Here is a 10,822-nt window from a genome sequence, read left to right on the forward strand (position 1 = left end):
GCCTCTCCCATTGCAGAGCACAGGCTCTGGACGCGCAGGCTCAGCAGCCATGGCTCACGGGCCCAGCCGCTCCACAGCATGTGGGATCTTCCCGGACCGGGGCACGTACCCGCGTCCCCTGCATCGGCAGCGGGACTCTCAACCACTGCACCACCAGGGAAGCCCCACAGGCTCTTGCCAAAGTGTTTAATCCAAGTCCAATTGTGAGGAAACAATCAGAAAAGCCCTGAATGTGGGACTTTCTACAAGACAACTGGCTGGGATTCTTTAAAAACAATTTAATATCCTGAAAGAAAAAAGGCAGCAAGACTAGTGTAGATTAAAGGAAACCAAAGTGATGTAACCTCGTGCCTAAACCTTCATTGGATCCTGTACAAAAAAGGAAAAACAACTGCAGAATAATAGATTATCTTTATTCTTGGGACGTAAGTGCTGGTGCGTTTAGGGGTGAGATGTCCCAATGTCTGGAACCTACTTTCAAATGGTTAAGCGACAAAAATGTAAGTAAATATATGTGTGTGTCGATGTACATATACATACCGAGAGAGAGGGAGAGAGAGCAAGCAAAAATGGTAAAATAGTCACCAAAGTTGAGTCAAAGAAAAAGGTACTATACTTTCAACTTTTCTGTGGATTTGAAAGAAATTTTTAATAAAAGGCTGTGGGAGAAAAATCCACTTACCCTGAAGGATGAAGTCGTCTCCTTGATCCAGCATCCAAGGCCACCTTCTGCCTGGATCTCCCAAGTTACACTCACGTTATAAGTGATATAAGGGCTGGATTGTGTCTTATCAGCCCTGCTTTCTCAGTTTTAGCACCATGCCAAGCTTCTCCCCTCTACTCATCTGTAGGAATCCCTTTTAGATCAGATCAATCTACTTAGTCTCACAACTTAGCTTGTATAGATCTGGCGGTGAACATTGCTCGTTCTTTCTACTCAAATGAAAATACCCTCCTCCCCTTCAATCCCATGCTCCCTTGAGTATAAACATGACCATCTAGGCTAACACGTGATATTTCCCCACATATTCCTGTGTGCAAACATGTTCAAATATCATCTTCATAAGAGAAAAACAAGGATCATAGCTTTTGATTCTTAGAGAACCCACCCTACCTAGAAAATAACATGTCTTCAATAAAGAAGTATAGATTGCTTGATCACATCCTTTCATTGCATTTATGTATGAGTTGATCATTATTTTGATATCAAAGCTCCAGAAAAAAAGGGGAGAAATTTAGTAAATTAACTAATTTTCTCTATGGAATGCCAAAGAAAAAAATCATTTAAAAACTTATTTTTAGGGCTTCTCTGGTGGCGCAGTGGTTGAGAGTCCGCCTGCCGATGCAGGGGGCACGGGTTCGTGCCCCGGTCCGCGAAGATCCCACGTGCCGCGGAGCGGCTGGGCCCGTGAGCCATGGCCGCTGAGCCTGCGCGTCCGGAGCCTGTGCTCCGCAGCGGGAGAGGCCACAACAGTGAGAGGCCCGCGTACCTCCAAAAAAAAAAAAAAACTTATTTTTAAGATCAAGTGGGTTTGGATTAAATGTTTCCTTTTTTTTCCGTGGACATTGGTTATTACACAGGCTGCAGTAGGCTTGGATGACTAGGGGAAGTTACCTATCTGATCACTTATTCACAATATCCCCTTGTCTCATTCTATGGCACTAACCTCCTTCTATGTTTAATTTAGACACTGCTGTCGATGATCTTTTCTGCCCTTGGAATTGCTTTCTCTGGATACTGCCTGGTCATATCTGCTTTGGGCCTTCTTCAGGGCCCTTACTGCCGCACCCTTGATGGCTGGGAGTACGCCTTTGAAGGCACTGCAGGACGGTAAGGAGTAATTCCCTGATTTGGGAGGAGGTCTGAAAGTCAGAAACACCTGGCTTCATGCCCATACTCATTTTCAACGATCACTTAGTGGTTCTGTTTCTACCTTAGTCCAAAATGTTCCTAATAGTTTACTAATGTCCAGACCGATTTGTTCCTACACTGAACTCTGTTTAGATCTTTTTTTTCTCCAGTCTTTTAATGTCACATGCATTCACTATGTTAAGGCTGTCGTGGACATTTCCGAATGAAAGGCATGTTTCTGCCATACTGCAGAACAGGGCTTCGTCGTTATTGGGGTCTGGTAATTGCTGGAGCTTGGGGCTTGGGTGGCTCTGGGAAGTCAATCTTGTTTTGTGGTCAGGTTGGACATGGAGTCTGTTACAGATGTGAAAGGGCTTGGCTGGGAGAGAATCACAGTGCCGTTGGATGGTGCCATCCGGAGCTATACCATTAGGGGCCACACGGAGGTAGAACCAGGCAAGGTGGGCAGCCAAGTGAGATCCAGGGACGTGAGTAGGTGCAGGAGTTTGTGGAAGGAGCCAAGAGCTTATGGAGCATGTACTGAACAAGAGTCCTAGGGGTAGCCTTGCTCCGAAGGCTGGTAGTTCAGTCAAGCGTTGAGGGACCCAGTCCTGGATCACAGAATGCCTCACACTGGCATTGTGCTGGCTCATGGCCCTACCAGCTCGGGAGGGAGCAGGGCCCAGACAGAGATACAAGAAGATCTACTCAATCTCTCCCTGCCTTGTACTGAACAGACAATTCCGATGGAATAAAATGAGGCAGTGTGGGTACCATTCCCTGGGGAAGTTACACTTTCTTCTCGACTCCCCATGGCTGGCTCTGTTGTTCAAAGCCCACATCCATTTGCGGTTTTACCTGCTCACCTCAGCCTGCACAGCACAACTGCTTCTGTGCCCATAGCTGCCTTTATTCTAAAGTGTCCACGAGGTACCCCATGCTGTGAGCAGAGCTCTCCCTCAGGTCAGGAGAACCTAGAAAATTACTTCAGGTCTTTCTGAACACTTGGAGGAGACACTCCTTTGGGATTGAAAGGGCTCAGGAAAGGGGACCCTAATGTAGAAAGTCCCACTGGGTACAAAGAGTCGTTCTTTATGCCACCAGCCCCTGAACTTTTCCCCACCCCAAAAACAAGTAAGTCTCCAATTTCAATGCAGGAATCTCAGGCTGCCCACATGCCTCTTCATTCCTCCTTTAAAGTTGCCCTTGATATTTGTATTCAACTGATTCCAGCTCTATAAAAGTGTTTAGAGGTGAAAAATTGGAGGCCATGAAGGGAAGCTAAGTTTCTGGGCCCTTAAAGAAGTTTCCAAGGCTTGGTGAATGCAAGGTGGAACAGCTGTTAATGTTGAACAAATCAGCTGAAAACTGCCCAGATCACCTCTTCATATGTACAGTTATTCAACAAATATTTATTAAGCACCTACTATGTCCCTGCCTTGGATTAGGTGCTAGGCAATCAAAGATAAATTACACAGGTTCACTTCCCTCTAGAAACTCACACAGATTTGACAGAACGTTCTGCTGAGATGGAAGCCTTAGAATGAACATTGCCCTTAGAGCACAGAGCTTCAGTGCTTGTAGATCTGGGTTGAAGTCTCCCGTCTCCTACTTACAAATTGTATGGCCTTAGACAAATATCTGGATATCTCTGAGCCTCTGTAAACTGGAGATAATAATCATTCCTACCTCACAGAACTGAAAATTAAAGAGAAGTAAAGCACAGCTTAGATTTAATAAATTCTCGACATGCCAGATTTTATTATTAAAATCATCACTTTGCATAACCTTCTATACCACATGATGGTCTTCCATCTGCCAAGTGGACAGCAAGTTCAGCCATTAAGTTCAGCCACTGACACGGTGACCAGCAAGGATCCTGAATCAGTTTCATTCAACAAGCATTTGTTGATCTTTGCAATGCCCCAGGCACTGCCTTAGGCCTTAGGCATGGCCATTTAGAGATGCATAAATCACAACAGTGTTCTCACAGTACACTGTGTAGTGAGGAACTAGATATACAGGTATAGCTATAGATAGAATCGTAACATAACAAAGTACATGTGTTGTTAGAACGGTGTATAGAAATTGTGGAGAGAACGAGTATCAGGACAAATTTCTCTATTCCTTCCAGACCCTGATAGCGCATTTATGACTCATTCCATTTATACAAGAAGAATAAATAGGACCGTATCCTAGGAGAAAAAGAGAAATCCTGCAAGGCATCTTGCTTTAAAGTGTTGGATGATCTGTGCAGAGCATATACTGGGAACAGTCTAGAGTAAGGATCTTGAAGGGATTAGCTTCTCTGGTGTCTGAGATTGAGTTAGGAGTAGGAGGGTGTATGAAGTGGGTCTAGGGAAATGATAACAGGAAATTACATCTGTATTGTGCTTTATAGGTTCCAAAGCATTTTTACATACGTCTCATCAAATATTCACAATAACCCTAGGGTTAGATATTTTATACCCATTGTCCAGATCAAAGAGGTAAAATCCCTGGCCCCAGATCCTACAGATCCAGGAGTTCTGACTCCATATTCAGTGCTGTTTACCCCTTGAGACCTAACTAAGGTCCATTAACAATACCAAGAAATTCTCAGAGTGCCTCTGAATGTCCCAGAGCATAGAGAATAAGAAATAAAGAAAGGGAGGAAAGAGAGAGTTAAGGACCACTTGGCTGGCACCAAGGTTGCTTGAATTGCTGTTTTGAAAAAAGGCATCTTGCTATCAACAAGATATTTACAAACAGCTCTACCCTGTAACAGGGCTTGATTGTTTTTGTTGGGGGGATTTTTTTTTTTTTTTGAGGAGACCAGTTTTTAATTTCGATTTAGTTCAACAAAGAGGGTGTCACTCTTGGAGAAATGCTAATGGCCATAGCTGACCTGGAAGTGGGCAAAAGACAGGATAATTCAGCATGGTTTTAAGACTATCTTAAGCATGGAGGTGGTTTAATTCTCAAAATCCTGTGCTACACTAGACTGATTGAACCATTCAGTCTTTTGCTTTTCCACCTCATAATCTCAATCTTTTTAAGAGCTGCAGAACACACAGTGGACCCCAGACCAGCAGCATCAACATCACCTGGGAACATAGAAACCCAAAGTCTCCACCCCATCCAGACCTTCTGAATCTGAAACTCTAGGCTGGGGCCCAGCAATCTGCATTTTCACAAGCTTTCCAGATAATCTTGATGTATGCTCAAATTTGAGAACCATTGTTCTAAAAGGCTTTGGGACAGGGTCTAAGAATAATAGCATCATTTCTCTTTGCTCTTTTACCACCTGTGTGATTTTATAGCCAGTGCTAGCTCAGCCCTGTCCCTGATAGCCTAGGCTAACTTTGGACTCCTAGGAAATGGGCAATCTCTACCTCTCTTCGTATTGACATGTGAGGCCTTTCATTGCTGTTGAACTCTTCAGTAGGCATCTTGCCTCCTAAGTGAATTAGAATTGTCTGAGGCAGGCACCATGTTCATAATAAGCATAGCCCTGTGCTATGCATACCATGTGTTCAATTGTGTATCTGAATAATTTTATGTATTCATTCACATTTAATAATATTGTTTTTTAATCTTATATCAGTATCTTAATTTCCCAAACTTGCAGCCTTCTTCCTTGGACCACGTCTTTAGGCTTGGCCATGCATCATGTTGACCATTTCCTTCCTCTCTCTCAGTTTCCTCACAGATTCTAGCGTATGGATTCAGTGCCTGGAACCAGCACATGTAGTGGAGTGGAACATCATCTTATTTTCTATTCTCATAGCTCTCAGTGGTCTTCAGGTGATTGTCTGCCTCATCAGAGTAGTCATTCAGTTGTCCACGATACTGTGTGGAACCTATTCAGTCATCATCCAGGTAACAGAACCCCACTGGCACCTTTACCTCCTCCATTTTACCCCCACTGTCCAGGACTCAATGGATCTTGTTGGAAGGATTTTAGAATTCCATCATTTTCTTTCCATTCCTACTGCCCTCATGTTTACTCAGCCTCTAACACCTCAATTTTTTCTGATATTCCAATGTGTCTCTTGGCTTATCTAAATGGATTGAATCGATGGAATAACTATAAAATCACATTCCATGTTGTATGGTGAAAACACCACAGGTGTTTTAAATGAACAATGTTTCTATGTAGAAATAACTCAAAGCTCAAAGAAATCTTACCGTTTATTGAGAATGTCCCTGTTCGTAAAATAGTCGAAGGCTCACAACCTAATCCCAGTGATATAATTTCTCTTTTGAATGCTGCTACATTCAAATAGTCCTTCTTTATACTGAGTCACTAGTGAGTGGTTTTGAAGAAGAGAAATATGTCTTTATCCTATTGAAACTACTCCTGCTTCATCTGCTAAAATATTAACATTAATTTAATTATGGTGGAAACTGCTAAACCTATCCATCAAGTCCAGAGTAAAGAGAAATCATGAATGAGACATCTTGTACCTTGTTTAACAACATATAATGTATAATACCTTTCCTAGTAGTTTCAAATAGATATTTTCCTATTCTATCATGTTTGGCATATAAACTATAAGTTTAAGTTGCTACTTGGATTATGGATTATTAATCAAGTTTACTCACTTTGTTTCTCTTTCTTTCTTTTTTTTTATAGCCTGGAATCATTTGAATAAGAACAAGAATGATATGGTCATCTACCTGTGTCTATTGTTTGGACTTGAGGGCCATATTCAGATGATGGCTTTTTTCTCCAGTTGGTATTTATTGTCCTCATTGGAAGTGCCTTCCATTTAGAATTTTTTTCTAAGCTATATGTGTCAGGATCTTCAGAAATGTTCATACCCTTTGATCAAATAAATCCAATTTCTATAACCTATCCTATGAAAATAAATAAGAATACGAGATAAAGCTTTATGCAGCTACATATATTTGAAAAGTATTTAATATTCTGGAAAATTAGAAATACCCAGAAAGTCTAACTTTAGGGGAAGGATTAAATAAAACATGGTACATTGGTTGTAATATTATGTAAAATGATGATTTAAAGATTATGAGTAGTACTATGTGAAAAAGCAGATTACAAATTTATGTTTACAGTATAAGCGTAACTATCCAAAACGAACAAAACAAAACCAAATAACCAAAATACAGGATAAAAACTAAATCTAGATGGATTTACACAAAAATGTCAGCTCTGGTTGATTTGGGTCATAGGTGACCATTCCTACTTGTCTATATTTTCCAAGTTTTCTTTATTATGTTTTACTATTAAAATACTTTTTTAAAAAAAAACATATTTTTACTATTAAAAGGTTTGCTATTTTTCCAACCTTTAAAAGAATACACTTTTTCCAAATGTTTTCCAACATTGACTATCTGTAAACATCACAGAATGACACTTCAATCGATGTTCAGTGGGGAAAGCAGTGAGATAGATAAGCCACAAAATGTTGTACACAAATTTATATAATCTAATTGAGCTCTTGGCGTTATTTTTTTTTTTAATTTTTTTAAACATCTTTATTGGAGTATAATTGCTTTACAATGGTGTGTTAGTTTCTGCTTTATAACAAAGTGAATCAGTTATACATATACATATGTTCCCATATCTCTTCCCTCTTGCATCTCCCTCCTTCCCACCCTCCCTATCCCACCCCTCCAGGTGGTCACAAACCACCGAGCTGATCTCCCTGTGCTAATTGGCATTATTTTTTTTACTCCTGGTGGTGAGTATGATGAGCTACAAGAATTAGACTTGAAATGAATGAGCAGTTGAGGACATGCTCAGTGGGTTATAGAGAGTGACCACTGACCAGTTGATACCTGTTTCATGGGGAGTTACCACTAAATATTTACTAAAAAAAATTTTTTTAAGTAAAACATTTATGAACTCTCTACTTATACTTGGCATGACCTTCTGGAGGACAGCAGTCATGTTTTATATTTTTCCATCATCCGTAGGGCCTAGCCCAAAGCAGACGTAGGAGACACTCAATGTTGGACATTCATGCCAGGCTCTTCTGCTCCTCATGGCTGCTCTGCTGAGGAGCTGTCTCCATCATGGAGCCATTGGGCCTTAACACTTCCACCACTTCCCCATTGCCCTCCTCCATGGACACTGTCAACATTGCTCTACCAACGCCTGCCTGGCAGTGGTAGACAGTAGTCTGGAGAATGCCTCTCTCCTTGGTGCCTGCTCAACCTATAGCCTCCTTTAAGATAGCTGCCCTGTCCACAGCCTTTGCTGAAGTGAGCATCTTGAAAGCAAGCCATGTTGGATACCACATGACCCCCATGACCGGGACTTAGCTGACAGAACTGGGACCGGCACCCAAGCCATGGGCAGCCTATTGTCACTCTAGTGGCCAATGATTCAGCCTAAAGTGAACCACTGTCCAAATGAGATTGGTGGTTATTCTTGCTTGAAAATTTGAATTACGAAACCAAAAATGAAGCAACGCAGACATTGCTGCCAGGAAAACAAAGGATGAGGAAGACAGCCAGCCAGAGAGTATCTGATTACTCTAACAAGCCCACAAGCTTGTCATATCCAGCATCCTCTTTCTCCAAAAGGCTCCTCAATCCTCTTGTAAATGAACTTCTGGCAGGTCAACCACACCAGTTTGTCATTAAGACTGTCTCCATTGTGTTTAGATTCATTATGGTACCATACATTGAGTGGACCATGAACAGATGTCAGCTGAATGACTCCACCACAGAACTGGAAACAATGTCTAACAACAGGGGCACAGTCAAATTCAGTACAGTATATCTATCAGTAAATCAAATATTAACACAGCCACCCAAATTTTGTATTTAAAGAGTATATGCTGATGATGCAATTTTAAGTAAAAACTGTATATAAATCTTTGTGCGCAGTGTGAACCCAAATTTTAAAATAGGCATACAATTACATGTAGACGTGTATAAATGTTCAGATACGTAGAAAAATGACTGGAAGATACCTAAATGTTAATAATTATCACCAAATGATGAGACTATGAGTTATATTCCTTGTCTTTACATTGTTCTATATTTTCGAATTTTCCTTGCATTCCTTGAAGAATTAGAAAAGAAATGTCATTTAAAAAGCAAGTGTCCTCTAATCCTTTCTATAAAATCCATCTGAGGACCTTAAAATAGGAAAGAACTGGACATGAAGCTATGTGTGTGATAGCGCTTTTCCTTACCTTTTTTAGAAGGTACTCTTTCCATTTTTTAAGTCTTATATTGAATATTGCCGACTAATCCTAATTAAGAATGATTTCCATTTTGTTCATTTATGCTCTTATATTTATTATTTCTCTCTTATTTTCCTTACTTCTTTCTCATTGTACTTCTCCTGACTTCTTAAATTGAAAGCCTAGCTTATTAATTTTTAACCTTTCTTCTTTTCTTAAAATAAGCATTTACGACTATAGTGGTTCCCTTTCACCTGCTGGAGGTACGGTCCAAGGCTCCCACTGAATGCCTGAAACCACCAGTAGTACTGAACCCTATACAAACTATTTTTTTTCCTATACCTATAAACCTATGATAAAGTTTAATTTACAAATTAGGCACAGTAAGAGAATAACAACAATACTTAATAATAAAATAGAACAATTATAACAATATATTGCAATAAAAGTTTGTGAATATGATCTCTCGCTCAAAATATCTTATTGTTCTGTACACACCCTTCTTCTGCGGCTGCTTATGATAACATGAGATAATAAAATGACATGATGCAATGAGATGAATGATGAAGGGATTGTGATGTAGAGTTAGGCTACTATTGACCTTCTGACCCTATGTCAGAAGAAGGATCATCTGCTTCTGGTTCTCATGGATCATTGGGCCATGACGATATTGATGATGATTGGATGTCAGGAGTGGAAGATGTCAATGGCTGGGGATCCCAGGCAGGACAGAGCAGGGCAGCATAAGATTTCATCACACTGCTCAGAAGGTATGCAATTTAAAAGTTATTTAATTGAATCTTGAATTTTCCACTTAATATTTTCCATTTAATATTTTCAGACCTCTGTTGAAATCACAGAAGGTGAAACCACAGACAAGGTGGGGATTAGTCTATGCATTTTTCTTTAAGTACTGCTTTGGCTGCATCTCACAAGTTGTATGCAGCTACAACTGCATACAAGTTGTGTTGTGTACAACACAAATGTTGTATTTAACTTGTTATTCAGTTATGAATATTTTCTACTTTTCTTTATGATTTATTTTTCAAGCTATGAATGTGCTTTAAAATTCCCAAATATCTGAGTTTTTGTTATTTTTTTTTTAGACTTCCACTTTATATGTATTTTGATCACAGAATATGGTATATATGATTCTGATACTATGAACATTTTTAAGACTTGTTTCACAGCCAATATTGATAAGTGTTCTATGTACTTACAAATTATGTTTTCTTCAAATATTGGGTGTAGGATTCTACATGTGTCCATTACTTCAAGCTGTTAATTTTGTTGTTCATATGTTCAGTATCTTTTCTTTTTGGTTGTTTGCTTGATCTAGGGTTTCATGAGGATTAAATGATTATATTTATGTACACTAACTTATAATATCTCTCTATTATATATGTATGTTTACATAACATATAATATACATTTATATATAAATTTATATATTTTATATATATAAAGCAGTGTTTGGCATGGATAAGATTTATACGTGGCCTAAACATAGTGGTTTAAAGATGTACTCTGGAGTCAGATTGCTCAGATTCAAATCTGGGCTCTGACTGATTAGCTGGTTGACCCTGGTCAAGTTTACTTAACCTCTCTGTGCCTCAGTTTCTGAATCTGTAAAACAGGAATAATAATAGAGTTGCTGTGGAGATTAAGTGAGCTAGTACATATAAAGCTCTTAGAACCATGGTGACTTCAATCTGAATCCAAGTGCAGCTGGGGCAGATTTGAAATGGCTGGACTAGGAAATGCCACAAATACATCAGAAGGGAAAGAGGGGGGAAGAAAAGCACAGGGGCCCAGGGGAAGCACA

General features: G+C 39.8%; 1 protein-coding gene across 1 annotated transcript in view; it reads left to right on the plus strand.

Moving 5' to 3' along the window:
• The window catches only part of TM4SF18 (transmembrane 4 L six family member 18), a 14,385-nt gene extending 7,547 nt beyond the window's left edge, over positions 1 to 6,838 (plus strand). The window contains exons 4-6 of the mRNA XM_007471305.1: positions 1,689 to 1,831; positions 5,533 to 5,713; positions 6,471 to 6,838. Coding sequence (XP_007471367.1) covers positions 1,689 to 1,831; positions 5,533 to 5,713; positions 6,471 to 6,485 — 339 coding nt within the window. The 3' untranslated portion in view covers positions 6,486 to 6,838. The remainder of the gene's footprint in view (positions 1 to 1,688; positions 1,832 to 5,532; positions 5,714 to 6,470) is intronic.
• Positions 6,839 to 10,822: the final 3,984 nt, after the last annotated feature.

Source organism: Lipotes vexillifer, unplaced genomic scaffold (genome assembly GCF_000442215.2).
Source record: "Lipotes vexillifer unplaced genomic scaffold, Lipotes_vexillifer_v1.1 scaffold618, whole genome shotgun sequence".
In the NCBI taxonomy this organism is placed as follows: domain Eukaryota; kingdom Metazoa; phylum Chordata; class Mammalia; order Artiodactyla; family Lipotidae; genus Lipotes; species Lipotes vexillifer.